Below are 19,900 nucleotides of genomic sequence, written 5' to 3' on the forward strand. Positions count from 1 at the left end.
AGGAACGACTGCTGAAGCATGAACTTCCTGTCCTGATAGATGAGAAAATACACATACTGTAAATAAAGACACACAGGCATTCTCACAAAAAACATGCAGTCAAACACGCACAGTGAATCCAAATTTCAACTGTACATAGCACTATACACAGGATACTTTGGTGACCACATGCTATGACAGTCGAGAGCTCTTTATGTATCATGTTCCCAGATTCCTCTTCTAGAAATGCAGTCACAGTAATGACACATGATTGCCCAGCGAACTCGCGTAAAAATGTCCTAATGCAATGTTCTTGTTCCTTTTCCCTTTCAGAGACATGTGGAGGACTCTAACACTTTCATTTATAGTTGTGCTGGTGCTGGAAACAGAGGTGAGTACTCCAGCCTGTGTCTGTGGATGCTTTTCACACATTTAGAAAATATTATCTAATGTAAGGCAATGAACGTTCAAAACCGAGTGTATGGCTGGACTCTGTATGGTCATGTGCCAATTAACATATTGATGAACAGTGTTGTGCCAGTTCACACTCAACAAGAACTAGTTCAAAGTTCAGTTCATACAGAGGGAAATTATCTAAGTTCACAGTTCCGAAATTGAACTGAGTACTAAATGTTGACAACAAATTTTTCATGATGTTGAAATGCAGCTTCATAAACTCTGGGACAACTCATGGTGTAACTTCAGTAACTTCATATAGGCAACAATGGTCTAACTAGCGTCAGGTAGCGCTAAAACCAACAGTCATCCATACGCAGCTCCTGGAGTAGACTGTTTGTGCCTCCAGATGCTCTTGTGAAAACACATAACAGCATTTATGCATTGTACTTGCATTTACACAACAGGTACAAGGCATTCTTCTTTTTTCCAGACAATAGGCAAATATTAGTGGGTTTTGTTGACTCACATTGCTTGCCTGTGTACCAGACGTTAGGGCAAAGGCACATATGCATTGCCTCTTAAGGTTAAGAAGCAAAGGTTTGCCACTGCTACATTTGCATATGTGTGACCGTGACCTACACACAAATGATGAGTAGCGCGATGCAGAAATTTGCTTTGCGTTTGTTGTGACCACAGCATAACAGAAAAATATGAATTAATCCGGAGATAATTTTCCAATGGTAATATCAATAATACCCCATATCTGTATTTTTTCACTACCCAGGTGTCCCAGTGTGAGGATGTTGGGTCTGTGGCAGCTGATGAAACAGGGGGGCCAGTACAGCAGGAGAATATCAGCGACATATCCACTGTACTAGGACCGTCCCGATACCAGATCCTGGCTGCTCAGTATGAGTGTTACCTGAAGATCATCCATGATCCACCACCTTCTGAAAAAGGTGACAAGATTGTAGTCATTGTTCTTATCATCATATTTTGTTGAAGGCAGATAGCGTTTATCACATTTTGTGGCTGGGTTGTAGTGCTGAGGCCCTTTAAATAACATTAACCAGGGTATCATTTATATCCTTTTTTCATTATAGCTGGATTCATTACATTACTCCAGATGGAGCTCTACTCTTGTGCTGGCATCCATTAAACATAGGAATATAACAAATATTTTCACTTTCAGTCAATGATCCGCATAAGCCAGGCACCAAAAATGTTATTTAGAAGCCAGTCATATATGCCAGACTCAAAACAGAATCAGCACCATGTTTGACAGGTTGATGGTGGAAGCTTTGTTGTGAGCTGTACCTTTCATTTTCTACATTAGTGAGGGTGCCTACCTGTTGTAAACCTGTCTGTCATGTTCTGTTCTTTGGGTCTATATTGTTGCTCCGGAGTCTAAATCAAAGTTATTCCTTGTCATTAGTGAATCCTCTTCAAACAGTTTTACAATATGCTGTAAGTCTTATTTTTTGCATGCTGAAGCGTTGTGTGCAGAACCTTTTTATAAACAGTCTCTGGAGCAGAGCAGGGTTAGAATACTGTGTGGTCATCCTACCTGGTTTATCTGCAATTAAGTTTTTAGTCAATGTTTTTCATAAAATGAAATGAACTTAATTTGCTTCATTACAGTTCATATGTATGTGTTATACATACACATATGAAAGATTTACTTAACAGGAGTTTTTTTTGTTCCTTAAATGTCAGCTATCAGGTCAAAGGTCTGTTAAGAAAGTGACACAATCTTTAGACCCAAGTTCACAACTTTTCAAAACAAAAGCTCACTTTTTCAACTCAATATAACATCTTTATTAATATTGATTGTATCACATGTCCAAATCACACCAAATTCGACTCTGCACTCCCCACTGCCATTAGCAATATACATGCCAAGTGTGCAAGATATGTGTTTCACATACAGAGAGAAAGACATTTGTGGAATTAGTAGGTGGAACGCGGTTGGTTATTGTTTCAACAGTCCATAGAACTTTTAAAAAATACTTCCAGAGTAGTTAATAAATGTGTTTATTGCATCAGTAAGAGCTATAAAAAAGGTCACTGAACCAGACACATGGTTCGAAATGATGGTATCAATATATTTTTATCTATATCTATATCTCTCTAGGTCCAGTGTGTAGGATGGAGGGGGATCCATTTGTAGAAAATGAATACAGTAACCATAATGATGTTCTCACTTCTGTATAATCACCCGAAACTAAAAATGATTGCTGTTTTCTGTGTAGTTACATGTATACTATCTGGACAATGCTTTTCTCTTCAATAAGTTAGCTTAGTGAGGAGAGGTCTTTTAATGACAGTAATATTACTGTGCTATTGATTTTACACCAAGTTTTTGTTTGTCAAAAGCGCAATCACTTTGTGTCGCCTCAAGATTACAACACAACAACAATGCACCTGACCACACCCCAACACAGCCATGGGAGCTCAGATGGGTGTGTGCATGGATGGAAAATGATTCAGCATTGTGCGTGGTGTAGCTTGGCGCCAGGTGTAAGATAGGACTCTAAACTAATCAAAAAATTCTATACATATTTTTAAATAGCACAATGCAGATACATTTTTCATCGCATGCGGATTTAAATATATGAATTAGTGGTTGAGCTGTATATTAACACATTCTAGTATGTGGATACATATAGAGAGAGATTGAGAGAGAGAGAGAGAGAGAGATAGATAGAGAGAGAGAGGAGGAGGAGGAAGTGAGTGTGAAAGAAAGGAAACTCGCCCTTTGTCTCTCCACCAGTGCCTCTTTACCCGCTCAGTACTTCACTGCCTTTGAAATGTTATTTTGTGCTCCATTTCCCAACATGCCACTGTGCAACCTGGTACGACCAGGTTTCCGTCTATTGTTGAACTTCTGTGTACAGGCTAGCTGAGGTAAGACACGTAGTTTAAGTGTAACACTATTTATGTTGAATAGATAATTTACGAGTCAGACAGTTAATTCAAAATTCAAAATGTTCCCTACCTGACAAATGACAGCACTGACTCATCCCACAGCTGTTAGTATTGATGTGTTGAGTGATAATACGTTTCAGTAAACTTAAGTTTGGGCTTTTATATTATTTTAAAATCCAAATCTATAGTTTCTTTATGTGTCCCCAGTATGCTTATCTTTAATTGAAGAGAGTGTGAACAAATTTGAGGATGAATGTGTCATTTCTGTTTTTTCACCTCATCATACGTCTCAACCTTTTTCATTTAAAGTCAAATGCTGCCCTGTATCTTTTAAAATATAGCATATATGTGAGAGCTGATTATTATTATTGATCATTATTGATTTCACATTCTCTTTAAGATAGCAGTTTTTTATTTTTGCTGTTTTAAACAGTGACTGAAATTTCTTCTGCCACCTATATGATGCCTTTTTTTGCTTCAATTGTTTTAAATAGAAGAACTTTGTGGCTCTGTAGCCTCTGCTCTTAAACAGAGGAACAGCACCACCTGCAGAAATCTCAACTAAAAACCCGAGACAGGATTTGGTGCCTCACATGGATGGACACTTTGGATTTAGAGGGTTAGACAGCAGTACTCTTTTGCATTCCTTTACTTCTACCCTTCCACCTGTTTGCGATTTCAATTGATAGAGTGGCTTCATATTAAAATACAAGAGTGAGAAAAAAAGGACCAAAAAATCCTTTAAACAGGGGTGAAACAAAACACATAAACCTCAGAGAGAACATGTGAGCGATCCCTCTCCCAGGACAGACAGAAGTGCACTAGATGTTGTGTGTGGCAGAGCGCATCAACAAAATAACGATATTTACAACATTCATGAGAAACAACAATGTCTAACATGAATGGAGAGGTGTATCAATGTTTAAACTATTTTATACGTTAAAAAAATGTCAGAGAGACATGAAAGGAGCAGTAATGGCAATTGTAATGATAGAGGTATTGCCAATAAGTGTAGTATAGGTGAGCAGGCATATTGTATATCTAAGCAATCTAGTTGTAATCATAATCCACAATCATCTGAGACCATGATCTATGATCCACGTTGTGATGAAGAGGAAGAGGAGGAAACAGTAGCTCCACGTGTCGTATCTCTCCCGACAATCTAGACCTATAACAGCATAACTATGAGCTAGTCCGAGGCAGACCTGAACCAGCTCTATCTATAAGCTTTATCAAAAATGAAGGTTTGAAGCCGACTCTTGAACGTAGAGAGGGAGTCTGCCTCCTGAACTGAGATGATTCCACAGGAGAGGAGCTTAATATCTGAAGGTTCTGCCTCCTACTCTACTTTTAGAGACCTTAGGGATGACAGGTAAGCCTGAATTCTGGGAGCGCAGTGCTCCAGTGGGGTGATATGGTCCGATGAGCTCTTTAAGGTATGACGGTGCCATATTATTTTGAGCTTTGTAGGTTAGGAGGAGTATTTTAAATTCTATTCTAGATTTAACCGGAAGCCAGCGTAGTGAAGCTCATACAGGAGCAATGTGATCTCTTTTCCTGCTTCTTGTTGGACAAGCTGCTGTCTATAGAGACTAACTGGTAGAGACTGATAATACGAAATTACAATAATCAAGTCTGGACGTAATGAAGGAGTGGACTATTTTTTCTCAATCTTTTTGAGACAGGATTTGCCTGATTTTTGCAATGTTACATAGGTGAAAAAAGACAGTCTTTGAAATTTGTTTTAAATATGAATCAAAGGACAAATCCAGATAACGGGTAACTCCTAGTTTCCTGTCTGTTTCCCTGGAAGCAAGGGATGCCAAGCAGAGTAGCTATATCATTATATCTGCACTTATAGCAAGCAGCATTTCATTAAAGGTTTCATTTAAAAAGCCAAGAAAGAACCGAATCTTCATAATTCGAAATTCTTGTTTGTGCTATAACAATATATCTTTCAGTGTAACAGGCCCAATCATACATACATACATCTGTCATGTCTAGTGTCAAGCTCTGCGAGTTCATGTCTGCACTGCTCTCTGTAGGTACTTACTGTAACCGTACGTGGGACGGCTGGCTGTGCTGGGGGGATTCAACTCCTGGGACCGCAATGCAGATGTGTCCTGAATACTTTCATGATTTTGACCCAGCTGGTGAGGCCTCAACACACATGCATGCATGCGTGCACACATGCAAACACATTTACAGTCCAGATGTTAAGAGTCCAGATAATGATCTTTTGGCTTTGAGCTGTTCAATTTGAAATAAAGTACAGGACTTCAAAGGAATAGTTCACTGAAAATTATCGCAGTATCAACTCACCACTATGCCAATGGAGGGGTGGGTGAAGTGTTTGAGTCCACAAAACACTTCAGGAGTCTCAGGGGTAAACAGTGTAAACACTTCTCTTGTCATATTTTGATTGCTTGTATCATAGGATCATCATGTTAATGAATCATATCCTTGTGTTCAATAGAGGAAGTTTCCAAAGTGTGTCATCCTGACGGCCAGTGGTTCCATCATCCAGTGAGCAACCGAGTCTGGAGTAACTACACTCAGTGTCAGGCCTACACCAAAGACAAATTCAAGGTAAAACACATTACGTAAATGTACTGTGGCCAGGAGTCTTTCATTTGCACTAAACCTTATATAGTGTCAACAGTGCACCTTTTTCTGGGGCATGATTTGAAAATGCAATCTGAAGTGACATGGGGAAATAACCCCATAGGGACTAATGACAGATGTTGATATCTGATAGTCAGAAACTAAGAGAGATGGACAGCAGAAACTTTGAAATTGATGATTAGAATCCTGCACAATCTAATCTCTCCACCCACCCCTGCTTGATATCTGTGGAATTCAAAGATGAGTTCTGATCGTTCTAGTTTAAACTTACTATGAACATTTTTGATGTTGCTCTCTGGTTTTGGGTCCGGTGTTATTTTTAATCCACTTCTTGTCTATAAAAACAGTAATTTAAGGATTTGTTTCACTTTCTGTTTCAGCCCCTTTACACCAATACCTCAGTAAGAATTGACATTGTAAAGACTTGTCTGGGCCCCTGGACATTTAAAGAATCTCAGTTATTTACCATGAAACTTGGCCCAGACTGATTATTTTATTCAGTGTATCTAAATACATGGCCATTCAGGAGACACAAGTTTTCCAAAATAGTCTCTTTGCAGATGTTTCCTTTGCGTCCTTCATACTGTCCCGACACTGTGCAAACATCTGGAACTTATACATTATATAACCATTCTAAAGGAGTCGTGCATTTATTTTTCCTTGCAGTTTGCCATCAGTCTCTACTACCTGGCCATGGTGGGTCATGGTTTGTCCATTGTCTCGCTGATTATATGTCTGATCATCTTCTCCTACTTCAAGTGAGTCAAGGGAAAGTTTCCTCCTGTCTTGTCAGACTGAACACTGTTATAGTCTATCTGGATTTACTTACTTTTTTCTTTCCTGTTTGTTCCTCAGTGTGTGTTAGATGGTTAAACGAGTATTTGTAAATGAATACATGGCAATAATATTGACCTTTTTCTCATATATATCATATATGACCTAATATATCAAAGTCACCTGGTATGGTCAGTGTTCCAAATAATATGATGAGTGAGTTTTATGCCACATGTACTGTACAACACACCAATACTAAGGTTAGCATGAGGGATTGTAATGAAATAATTTGATGTAATTCCTCATGCATCAATATTTCTACATGTTATCAATAAACTTTCTATTAGTCCGATTAAAATAATAGTGTTATTTAATTTGATATGTAAAAACAATCATAGAATAATAATGTAAGCATTTAAAAAAATAAAATAAATGGAAGTGATTAATGACTCCTTGTCTCTCTCTCTTGATGTTTTAGGAGTCTCAGCTGCCAGAGAATCTCCCTCCACAAGAACATGTTTCTCTCCTTCATCTTGAACTCCATTGTCACCATAATGTTGCTCTCACGCACGGCAGCCAATGACCAAACCATGAATACCAGCGACTCCGTGAGACACTGTGTTATATTTCATCTCATTTCAAGTTAACATGCCTAATTTCCCCATGTTAAAAATGCCCTGCACTTAATTTAGGCGTGTGTTCAGTAGAATTTTAGTCTTAATGGATTTGAATCTGCCTCCACTGCATCGTGATACATTGTATTGCCTCTCCTGTCCGTCAGGTGAGCTGTAAGGTCCTGGCTGTGCTCACTCAGTATGCATCTACTTCCAACTACTTCTGGATGCTGTGTCAGGGCATCTACCTCCACACACTCATCATCGTGGCCGTGTTTGTTGGGGAACAGCAGCTCTTCTGGTACTATGTGCTGGGATGGGGTGAGTCCGGAGGATTGGACAGTTCACTGCCACCTCCCGCTTCTTGTGGCGTTTCAGTGTGATCTGCTTCCATCTTGTGGTCGTGATGGGACAAAACGTCACAAAGGCCTCGATGGCCGGTGGATTGAAATAATATCTGCAGAGACACGTTATTGTGCATGAGGATATGCTGGCAGCAGATTACACTGATTATTACAATACAATTATCAGGTCAATATGAAGGAAATACATGAGTTAACAAAAACATTTGATATTTCCGTCTGTGTTTCTCTTCTTTATCCTCAGTTTTTCCCATCGTTCCTGCAGCAACATATGCCGTAGCTCGCGGACTCTACTATAACGACAAGTAAGATGTTGCTACCAAGATAATTATCTGTATGTATGTCAGTAATAAACATCCAGATTGTGAATGTCACCTCCTGTAAAATAACTACAGACTAGGGCTTCTCCTCCTCCTCTTTCCTTTGACCTTCTTTTACTCTGGTCCCTCTCAGGCCGAGAAGGTATTGAGAGATATTGATTTGCCTCATCAAGTGGAATTTCTGTGAGCCCTGTGTTTGCTGAGTCTAGGACTAATGATGACTGATTCAGGCTTTCACTAAGCCCCTTGTTCTTTTTATATCACTGTGCAGGAGAATACTCACATTAATGGTGTCAGGAGTTTCAGTACCTGCTCTCTGTGTTTCTTTTTAAGGTGTTGGATCAGCTCACACACTCCGTTGCTCTACATCATCCATGGGCCCATTCAAGTTGCACTGTTTGTATGTAATCAATAACATTATCATTTATGTATGTGTATACACGGTAGGTGATTTGTAGGTGGATAAGTGGGTATACTATCCCCTTTTTACTGACATGACCAAAAGCTGTGTGCATTTATGTGACAAGCATACAGTTCTCTCCTGTAGGGGGGCCCAAAAGTTAATCATCTGAAGAGACACTCTGCTGTGCTGTTGAGTTATTTTGCACACACAGACAGAAAGGGGTGAAAGCAATACCCCGCTATAGGCACAGGGTAATGAAGCACGAATGTGAACCATTTAGAATCAGCAAAACATTTTATAAAGATCTATAACTTTGACATCTCATTAAACCGACAAAATGTGACAGCTAACATAAACCAACCAGGGGGCACCTACTGTGAAAACATACAAAGATTACTATGAAATTGTCAGTCATTTGCTAATTTGTGGACTTTTTAAAGTTTTCTACAGAAACTAAATAAAAAAAGAGAATTGAAAGCTGAGATGTGATGATATTGCCACCATAAATTGTGGTGCCTGTATTTCATTTGAGTAATTTTCCTATGATTAAACCAACAAAGACACAACATGTATTCTTTTTTAAATACACCCAGCATTAAAAGTTAAACTCAAAACTATCACCAGGCCGATGACAACAAAAACTTACCAGGAGGACACTGTGTTTTCCCCATACAATAGAGCAGGGGTCTTCAACGTTTTTCAGGCCAAGGACCCCCAAACTGATGGACAGATGGAGCAGGGACCCCCTACTATATATATATTCTATAAAATTGTGTTTTATGTTAAACTGGGCCTAGTGCCATGTATAAACATAACTACCCTGTTATTGTGCATTCAATACTAAGCTATTCAAATAATACACAGGTTCATATATTCATGTTTTTATTTTAAACATTTGCAAGGTATAGGGTGGCCGTGCCACTGCCATTTATAAACATACATCTTGCATACAACACTGAGCTATTAAAATAATTCACAGATTCATGTTAATGTGTATTTAAAGACATTTAAATTTGTGGGAAAAAAATTGGTTGGACCTTTTTTTTTTTATTAAAAATAATTAAAAAATGGTCTAATCAACCAAAAATTTCGCGACCCCCCTGCAGTACCTCTGCGGACCCCCTAGGGGTCGCGGACCCCCTGTTGAAGACCTCTGCAATAGAGAGCAACAGGAATAGAGGATTTAAGAGAAGGCGTTGTTACAGTGCCACCATCAGGCCAGTTCTTGCAATTATTTAGATAATATGAAAAGATGTTCCTTCACTTTAAGCATAATCAAGTCAAATACATCAGTAGTATTAACATATTTCTCTCTGTGTCTTTTTCATTCATCTATCCACCCGACTGCTCACCCACCCACTATCGATTCACCCAGGTGAACTTTTTATTTCTCCTGAACATCGTCCGAGTTCTGATCACCAAGCTGAAGGGGACCCACTGTGCTGAGTCCACGGCCTACATGAAGGCAGTTCGAGCCACCCTCATCCTCATCCCTCTGCTGGGAGTCCAGTTCATCCTTTTACCCTGGAGGCCAGGGGGACGCATTAGCCGCGCCATCTATGATTTCTTTGTAAATATCTTCAGCCACTTCCAGGTAAAGTCAATAGTAAACTGAAAGTTTGTACCAAGGGCTGATGTCATAGAGACCCCTTCAAACCAAGGAGGTATTAGATTAAATCTTACTGTGCAGTTAACAACAGCTACTTTTACGCTAATAAGCTGCATATTTTGGTCAATTTTGTTTTTCCTCGGCTGGTATTTGGCATGGAGTCTTGAAACTCATTTTAAGTAAGTTACATCAAACTAAAGAGCCCTTTCATCCATTTCCACTAAAGCATGATATAACCACTCTGCTCTTGAATTTGAATACGAAAGTGCCACATGTGTTTAGAAATTGGACGTACAGCTGAATCCTGTGAGTCAGTTTCAAATTCACAGGAGCGAGAGCGGAAAATGAATACATGCATCCATGTTTGTCAAATAAACCTGATGATTTTCTTAATTTCTAGTTATCATTTACAGATATGCTTACTGACATCTGTTTCTGTATTATCACTTTCACTTTGCAGGGACTCCTGGTGGCGATTATATTCTGTTTCTGCAATAATGAGGTATGTTAGAACTGTCATACTGCATATTTTCAAAGTTAATATTCACTGCTAGAAACTAAAGTAGATTTCAGGTACATCTGTTGTTTTGATCCAGATAAGGTAAATGTTGCAAACCAAAGGAAACAAAGAACTCAGAGTGCAAACCAATAACCAAACACAGAACACAAATCCAGAAAGTCAGTAACATAAACAGTCTTCACAAGTTAATAGGCAGAGGGCAGAATCATGACAAAAACTTGTTAAAAGAAGAATAAACAAAATTGCATTGATGATTTTATTTAAACCCTTTCTTTATTGCACTACTTACCTCCAGTGTAATCATACAGAGCAGCTGATTTGTACACACTAGAGTCCTGATGGATTCATTTCCCATTCATCACTCTTTGTATTAATTGTGTTTTTTTTATTTTTTGCACTATTGTTAACTAACTGTTGTTTACTATGTAAGTAGATTGAGAGCAATGCTAAACCGGAGTCACATTCCCTGTATGTGCACACATAAAGCTGATTCGGATTTTGATCTTGATTCTGACTCGTTGTTGTCTTCCAGGCCCAGGCAGCACTGAAGAGGAAGTGGGCTCAGCGGAGGTTTGCCTGGGGCAAAACTGGCTGGGGAGAAACACCCATCGCCAACAACCACTTTAACTCCCAAACCAACTCCTCTATAACTGAGACGAGCCGCGCCACCATCAGCATGGAGCAGCCTTCTGCTTCGACTTCTGACCAAAATGAATGCGGCCTCTCCCTGTCCAAGGTGCAGCAGAGAGCCAACGGGCAGAAAAAGAACAGCAACACTTCCAACAATGGGGAGGTGGACATGCTCAACAACCCGGAGACCACCGACATCTGACGGTGACAGAGAATGACTGAGGTTGCAGGTATATTTTCAAAATAAAGGTTAACTGATTTGGAGGGTGTAGATAATATCTGAAGAGCATGTGGTGTTCACACACAAGCACAAACATTTTTATGGCAACTGTTTTTGGACTTGTAAGAACTGAGGAGATTGATTTATATCACGGTGTCGTATAATCACAGTATATGACTATGTTTTGTTGCTCGATTTATGTAATTAAGTTACTATTTGTTTTATAGTAGAAAGGAGAAAGGTGCAAATCCCAAACCAGCAGTCTTGATATCACAGATGCAGACCTGTATGCTGTACACAGGAAATCTGTTGCCTTATGAAGTCTTTGAACGCTTTGCTCATCCGCCACTCTGACCAATGAATGTCATATTCCATTGATGTTATCACACATATACTTTTACGCACTGTTTTAGAAAAAAGATAATCATCGGTTGAAGGAAACCCAGCATCCACCTCTTAGCTGTTTTCAGAGAAGTAAAACTGCATTCCACTGTGTTAACAAAAGCAAAAGCAACACAGAAATAAATATTGTCTGCTAAAACAGGGGGAAAAAGAAAACCAATTTAACACATAATTAAGATACATTGAACTTACATGAACTCAATTGGCAGAGGCTTTTGTGTGGGATAAAACTAAGTACGAAATCTGTTCAATAAGACAAAGAGCAAGGAGATCAGGACATGGGATGCACAGTAAGTGTGAGTAGGTGTTCGAGGTGTAAGGAGATGAGGTACTTTTGTCAGGAGTATTAGACAAGTTGTCAATAGGTTCTTGAAGGTGGAGAGGGACCCTGCTGCTCTCAAAGCATTTAATAGCTCCTTCCACAATCAGAGTCTGGACTGTGAGTAGGTTGCGTGCAGGAATGGCAATGCCAGAAGAAGAAGTGCTATGAATTTGATTTGGGCAGCCATGGCTAGCCAGTGGAGGTTAATGACTGGTGGAGTAACATGCCATCTTTTAGGCAGATTGAAGAACAGACATGCCACTGCATCTTGGACCATCTGTTATTGTTTCACTGTGCGTGAAGGCAGACCCACTAGAAGGGCGTTGTAGTAGTCAGTAGTTGAGGTAAGGGATAGCCATGGTCTCAACCAAGAGTCAGGTAGGGCCTGCCCTGATTTATTTGATGTTGTTGTACAGTGGAAAGTGGCATGACCAGGAAACAGATGCAACATGATCAGAAGAGGATAACTGGTCATCAATCATGGCACTCAGGTTCCTCATAACATTGGTTGAGGTCAAAGATTAATTTTGATAACTATATTATCCTAGAGAGATTTAGTTGAAGCTGGTGTTTCTTTATCCATGTAGATATGTCTGAGAGTAACCAGCCTTGTGAGCAAATCACTGGACCCAAGGAACTGGAGTGTAATGTGGAGAGAGGGGGCCCAGCACAGGGCCTTGGGGCACCCCACATTTTTCCTTGCCATGACTCTGAAAAAAACATGCGGTGAAGTTTGATTCAAACAAAGAATGCAATTTTTCCCTGGATGCAATTATCAGAGAATACGGATGGCAGGATGTGGTGGTTTGCCTTGTCAAAGGCTGCTAAGAACTGAGGACTGAACCGCAGCTGTAGCTGCCCTTAGGACTTCTGTCACAGAAAACAGAACTCTTTCACTGGTGCAGTCGCTCTTAGAGAATGATGGATTCGGATTGAGAGGAGTAAGAGTAATTCTCAGATCTGTTGGAAAACCACACTTTCAATAGCCTAATAGATAATAATTAAGCAACAAGGCGGACAGATAGTTCTCAACCTGAGCGGGGTCAAGGCTTTTAGAGCAGAGGTGTTACTAAAGCCTGTAAACATACAGCCAGTCAAGCATTTATCATATGTGGGATTGCTGGTACCATGGTAGGAGTAATGGCTTAGAGGAGGTTGGTAGGAATGGATTCAAGCAGACATGTGTAGGATGACTAAGTGTCTTCTGTGTTGATACTGTGTTTTCAGTAAGTAGTGAATGAAGGAAATGATCAGCTATGTTTATCTTGCAGGTGCTCTGCCCTCAGAGAATTGACTACTGATTGCAACCATCTTTTCAGCAAAGAAACAGGCAAAGGTATCAATTGAGTAATTATTAAGTTAGATAAAATCAGGCGATTCAGTGAGCTGCATACAACTAAATTAGACATCAGCATTGAAGATTGAGAGAAGAAAGTACCCAGCGGAACTCTGCAGCTAAAGTTAAGTAGAGCAGCAGTCATTCATAGGAAAACAGATAGGGTGTAGGTATGGGCTGTAAATAATAACAAATAAATCAATCATTTAAATTTCAAAAGTACTATAAATGAATTTGTTGGGTAAATCAAAGCTTAAAAGGTATACAATTAAGGCATTATAACAACCTCTTTTTTCTTGCAGACCGGAAAACCCGTTTTTTTAAGGCACCAACATTGAACAGAGATATTCACAGAGATATTCACACCTCAGCTTTGAGTTGTAAAACTAGTTCTTGGCAGTCAAATGTTAAGTTTGGACACAGAACAGAGGACATTTTTTATCTCCTTGTTATCACTGAAGCAGTTCATGATCACTATGTTTGCTTTGGCAGATATGAATTATGTTATGTTGAAAGGGCTTTCATGGTTTCTTTACACAGCTGTCAGACTTTAGCCTAATGTATCAATGACATTTTTGGAAGTATCAAATGTTTATGTAAAGTAGTGTGTAGTGAATTATAAGCCTGGTCTGCTCCAAACCTATTTACTTTACCTGGAACTAGATTATATAGTTAGACATTAGAGTTGTAACACTAATTTCCAGTGTCAGTAGAGAAGTACAGAGAAATAATGGAGCTGTGGTGTGAAAGACACTAAACATAGTAACAACATAGTATACATAGGAGGTTCAGAAACACAGCGGTGTATGGAATAATCTATTCTGAACTGTGTTTGCACATATTCTTTTCATAAATACCCCTCTAACATATTTATAGTTTCACACACTTTCATTTTTATTGTAATATAACAGTGGATCTTAATCTGATATGGAGATTTAATGCGATGGAAATGTAGAGCTACACATAAAGAAATACATTTTTAAAAGGTTTGGCTGAGGATTATAGAGCTGTTACAGACACAAGACTGTGCCAAATTTGTTTTTTCTTCTATATAACTCCACTTCGGTCAACATTGGAAGGAGACTTTCCAAGATTTGTCATGTCTTTATTGTAATAATGTTCCAATTGCTTTGTGAAGTTCTATATTATTTTATATTAAGTTGTGGCTGTTTGACTGTTTATTTTAGTTTGTAAAATAAAGTTTAAAATAAAATGCATAAATAAACAACATTATTATTATTGATCAAAAAGGCTAGTTCTGCGGGTCAGTGCAGAACCAATTTCAATATTCATTGGATTATTAAGCAAGAGCTAGAGCACATATATTTTGATGTCCTCTATGCACAATCTTGTAGGAACACGAATGCTCCAGTGTGGATCCAACAGGGTATTGTGATGATGGGGAATAAACCGTAATTGTGGAGAGAAATCAGCTCAGTAGAGAAGAGAAGCATCTGTTTAAAAAATAAACTGGTTCTCAACACATTCTCCACAGAAGCCCGACCCTGTACCCCTGTACACTTCTGCCCAGTAGAGAAACAGTTGTCACGGACATGTTTGCAAATTAATTCAAGAAACATTCCAATAAAATGTCCCCAAAAAAAACCTTTAATTCAAGAATTTTACTGTATTTAACATTGCTATTTACGTGTGGAAATAAAGTTGTTTGGACCGTGGCATTCAGTGTGAGTTGTATTTCATAATGAAATCATTTAATGTCTGGCACAGTGAGACACTTTGTTTACCAAGGTTGATAAATAGCACTTTACTGAACCTCAGCACAGCTGCAGCTCCATTTCTACTTAATATTCTTACACTTAATTTGACAGCGGAATATTAACTTTTTTTTACTTCTTTCCAGGAACTCTGCAGATACATTTTCTTACAAAACTGTGTTATAAAACTGTATTAGGTTGTAATTGTCACATGTAGACACAAAAAGGGAGAGGTCCCACCGAGATTTGAACTCGGATCGCTGGATTCAAAGTCCAGAGTGCTAACCATTACACCATGGGACCAATTGGTGCTATGGGGTTCAGTTTATACAATTTATTCTTTAATATACAATGTTTTTCTTTATCGGAACTGTAGTTAAACCACGTCGGACCTCAATCGTATAACCTTAACGTTAGAATAAATGTGCAACGTTGGAGTGGCTTGGTGCTCGGTGGCTTCGAAAAGAAGTTAAACACGAATGGTTCCAAGCTAATGTTAAGATACCGAAGATAACTCATGTTGATGCTGCGTAAGTCAATGTACGTGTTCATTTTAACCGTACACGCCATTGTAAACGAAATATAGCCCAACTGTAAGTATGAAAGTACGCAGAGATATGTCGCCCCCTCCGCTCTGCTAAACGTCAATAACATCAGCATCCGCATTAGCAACATGGACGACGCATTTTAAAGTATTAAAACATCAGGAGTTAGATTTTTTCTTACTGTGGCTAAATGCGACACAGATATGGTGTCGTGTTAATGCAGAGGTGTACTGATAGAAACTGTCACATGGGGGCAGCAGAGGATCTATCTATCTGTCTATCTGTCTATCTGTCTGTCTATCTATCTGTCTGTCTATCTATCTGTCTGTCTATCTATCTGTCTGTCTATCTGTCTATCTATCTATCTGTCTGTCTATCTATCTGTCTTCTAATCTATCTATCTGTCTGTCTATCTATCTGTCTGTCTGTCTATCTATCTGTCTGTCTATCTGTCGTCTGTTCGTCGTCTGTCTATCTATCTATCTGTCTATCTATCTATCTGTCTGTCTATCTATCTGTCTGTCTATCTATCTATCTGTCTGTCTGTCTATCTATCTGTCTGTCTGTTTCGCTATTCTGATCATCTTTATCTCATTATCTGTCTGTCTCATCTATCATCTGTTGTCCTCTATCTGTCTATCTATCTGTCTGTCTGTCTATCTGTCTGTCTATCTGTCTATCTATCTATCCGTCTGAGATGTGAAGGTACATTGGGGTAAATCTTATTATTATTTCCATTATATCATCGATGTTTTTCAATTGAGCTCTAGATCTAGAATTAGATCATTTATTTCCGTTATTGGTCTTCAAAAAGTGCATGACATGTGCTATATGAATAAAGTTATTATGTTATTATTATCATTGTATCTTTAATTCAATGCATTCTGTGTATATACTTCCACAAATGTTGGTTACACTATAAGCTTAGCACTTCTGCTTTTATTTACACCACATCCTTTTTACAGGATGTATTTGTATTTTTATGATCATCTGAAATACATTTAGATAACCACAGTCAACTGTCACTTACAGTCAGAGAAGCGACAGAGCCCAGTGGCTCGGCCGCTCTGCCTGTACGGCCTGTATACTGTTAGTGTGGCCCATACAGCTCAATCTGCCCGAGCTGAGGGGAGAGGTGCTGTGAGGATACGTTAACCTCATGTCCTGCAGCTTAGCCTATACTCACAGCTTAATGCACACACACTCAGCTCTGTCATCACAATCCCCAACATGTGAGCGCACCACTTCCACTTGGCCTGCTGCTCCTTTAGCCCCATTAAAGATCAGTACACACATACACACGCCCACACACACCAGCTACACAGGATTGGTGATTAATCAATGTGGTGGCTGTAGGAATGTGAATTAAATCAATCGGGTAGGATGCTACACTGTTTGATTTACAGAATGTCACTACTGGCTCATCCTATGCTGCTGCAAGTGGGTCAACCACACACAGAGAAATTAATATTGAATGAAAAATAGTTTTCAATCTCCCTCACAAGAGTTATATGTCACTTATCATTTCACAAAATTATGCCAAACAATCAATCCTGTGTAAGAAAATAATAATAGCAGTTCATATTTACCAGTGTTATGGGGAAACTTCCACCAGAAAACTAATTAAGAGCGCAAAGTGATTTTAAACCATATAAACAAACATGCTGTGTACATAAGCACACACAGGGTAGACGAGTCTCTGTTTTCTTTTCCACCCTCTAATCACAGTCTGTTGAATTTGGCCTAAATCCTATTTTCCTGATAATCTCAACTGTTGCCTAATTGGAGGATAAGGTGGATTGTGTGTAAAGCCACAGTTCAGGACACATAAGTAGATCCAAAGAAGCACGAGGACGCAAAAGAAAATGTTGTACTCTTTTTAAAGTAATTACCTACTAAGACACTGATTTATTGTCTTTGCTACAAAAATGTTTCCAGAATCTGATCAGGGCACAGTCCAAACAAAACACTGGTCAGTGAGACTCTGGATTCACCTTTGGTCCACTTTGAGATTCTGTTGACTTTAAATCTTTTAATCAGTTAGGACAAGTGTATGATTTACAAAAACATAAACAAGTCCTGTCACTGCACAGATACAAATCAGAATAGACCAGATGATCTTTTTAAAGCTTCTTCTCTTTAACATCCATAAATTTGAATTAAAGGTTAAAGAGATACTGCACGCAACTATGTTTCTGAGCTGTAAACTACATAATGTGTTATTAGATTAAACACAGCTGGTTCTAAAGTCACATTTATTAACAAATTTAAGATAATCTACATTTTATAGGCTGAACACAGCTCATAACGCCAACTCGTGTTTCAAACTGTCTTGGACCTGTCAGGGCCAATGCGTTTGCTAGAGTCAAACGTTTGGTACATCTCTATGTCATGACATCTTTATATATTTGTATAGGAAAATATAGCTTTAGCCAACAAATTGATATGTTGTACATGTATGTGTGTGTGTGTGTGTGTGTGTAGGGGTGGAACCGTTATTTACAATATTGGAAACAAATATTGCATAAATTCTACTATCGATACAAACTAACATAACACATGCAATGTATGAGAAGTTTTACCTTTTTTCGAATGAAGTTTTAAAAAGTCAAAGCTAACAGCGCCAACATTTTGAGAACCAGAGCAAGAAGATCAGTACAAGAAAGGCATCAAGTGCATGCTTGAAAGAGACATGCCAGTCATTTTTAATCATAGACCATTGGAACATTGAGATAATAGTGCCTGCCTGAACATTATTGCTGGAGACAATTACGCTGAAAGAGGAAATGGAGAAAAGAAAAGTGATTTTACCCATTACATACGTATTAGAAGATGTGGCGAGCGTTAATGGTTTTAAAAGCTTGTTAAATGCAGTAGGTGAATCAGGACATTCTCTTCTCAACGTGTCTAAATCATTTGTTTTTTACATCAGTGTTGCATTAAATGCAAAACTAAAAGCTTTGTTTCAATGTCAGTGGTTGCTGCTTTAAGATTTCAAATGTTAAGTGGAAGCAAAGGTAAACAAGACGAGCAGGCACAATCCTGGTTTCGCACAAAGACTGTACATAAAGATGGTCGACTCTTCTCCTCTTCCTCCCGTTCTACACCATTCAAGCTGTATATCCAGAATACTGTACGTATGCCACCATCTTGCAGTTCTTATGTCATTTAGAGCCAGAGTCTGTAAAGCAGTGATCTTGGTGTGGAGCCGGGATATCAAGGTCTCGTCGATACACAAACTCGACTAATCGTGAGTCGGTCTCAGCTGTCAATCATGGCGTTTTATAGCATAGAATAACTTAACAAACCAACTTACTGACCAACCACTAGGTGCGATCAACATGATTTGGCTTCACCTTTGCGGGGGCTGTCATGTCAACCGTTTGCAGATTGGCATGCATGTTTTAACATTTGCTAGCTGAAGATGAAGCCTTGATTAGTTTGTATTGGTACTTTGAGAAGTCAGAAGGATTCATCCACTGGGGGCATTAATCTAATATTAACATCACCCCAGTGTTGCCTACTGGTGTGTCCTCATGCCATTTCTCTTCTCGGCTCTACACTGGGACCTGGCTCTGACTGTGGGTGTGAATGTAATGCTGTAAATGCTCTGACTGAATCCTGCACCCTGACTTGAGCATGGCAGCAAGGCAGAGATAGCGCTTGTGTAGCACGCACAGCCTCAGATTAGAGCCCATGGACCCCTGCCCCCTTCTCACCTTCAATCTTACTGTATAATCTCTCTTGATCTCATACTGACGCTCTCTCGCTCTCTCTTTAATTCCAGTCGGCTGAATCTCATGGCGACACCCGTCTCATGACTCTTTCTTTTTAACCTCCTGGTCAAATCAGTTTTCTTTAGTCTCTTTTCCTCTGTTATCTCTTAAATTCTGATGATTTATTGGCAATTTACAGTAGCCTGTATGAGAATTATACACCCGCCTCCGCTCTTCCATTTTGTCCTCAGTTCCTCCAGGCGGTGACTGCCCTTTTCCCTCAGCGTTTTCCAGATCTCCACCGTTCTTTGTTCTTTCCATCTCCCCCCGCGTTCCTCTCCCTCACCGCCGGTTGACATGCAAACTTCCCTCACTGCATTTCTGTCACATGTGATCTAGTCACTCAGTGTACTCTTCTCACGCAACTCACCCCGTCTGACTTCTGCAGCAGCGATGTAAAGCAAAGGAGAACTGTCAGGTG

General features: G+C 39.2%; 1 protein-coding gene and 1 non-coding gene across 2 annotated transcripts in view; one reads left to right on the forward strand and one right to left on the reverse strand.

Annotated features, from left to right (window-relative positions):
• calcrl2 (calcitonin receptor-like 2) overlaps positions 1 to 15,119 on the forward strand; it is a 28,487-nt gene extending 13,368 nt beyond the window's left edge. The window contains exons 2-13 of the mRNA XM_035158641.1: positions 313 to 370; positions 1,163 to 1,337; positions 5,352 to 5,459; positions 5,783 to 5,895; positions 6,598 to 6,689; positions 7,184 to 7,313; positions 7,487 to 7,640; positions 7,926 to 7,986; positions 8,335 to 8,401; positions 9,780 to 9,998; positions 10,474 to 10,515; positions 11,066 to 15,119. Of these exons, the coding sequence (XP_035014532.1) occupies positions 313 to 370; positions 1,163 to 1,337; positions 5,352 to 5,459; positions 5,783 to 5,895; positions 6,598 to 6,689; positions 7,184 to 7,313; positions 7,487 to 7,640; positions 7,926 to 7,986; positions 8,335 to 8,401; positions 9,780 to 9,998; positions 10,474 to 10,515; positions 11,066 to 11,365 (1,519 nt within the window). The 3' untranslated portion in view covers positions 11,366 to 15,119. The remainder of the gene's footprint in view (positions 1 to 312; positions 371 to 1,162; positions 1,338 to 5,351; positions 5,460 to 5,782; positions 5,896 to 6,597; positions 6,690 to 7,183; positions 7,314 to 7,486; positions 7,641 to 7,925; positions 7,987 to 8,334; positions 8,402 to 9,779; positions 9,999 to 10,473; positions 10,516 to 11,065) is intronic.
• Positions 15,120 to 15,389: 270 nt separating this feature from the next.
• On the reverse strand, positions 15,390 to 15,461 carry trnaq-uug. Its single transcript has one exon. It is a non-coding gene; the product is annotated as a tRNA-Gln (tRNA).
• Between the last annotated feature and the right edge of the window lie 4,439 nt (positions 15,462 to 19,900).

Source organism: Hippoglossus stenolepis, chromosome 6 (assembly GCF_022539355.2).
Source record: "Hippoglossus stenolepis isolate QCI-W04-F060 chromosome 6, HSTE1.2, whole genome shotgun sequence".
Taxonomy (NCBI): Eukaryota; Metazoa; Chordata; class Actinopteri; order Pleuronectiformes; family Pleuronectidae; genus Hippoglossus; species Hippoglossus stenolepis.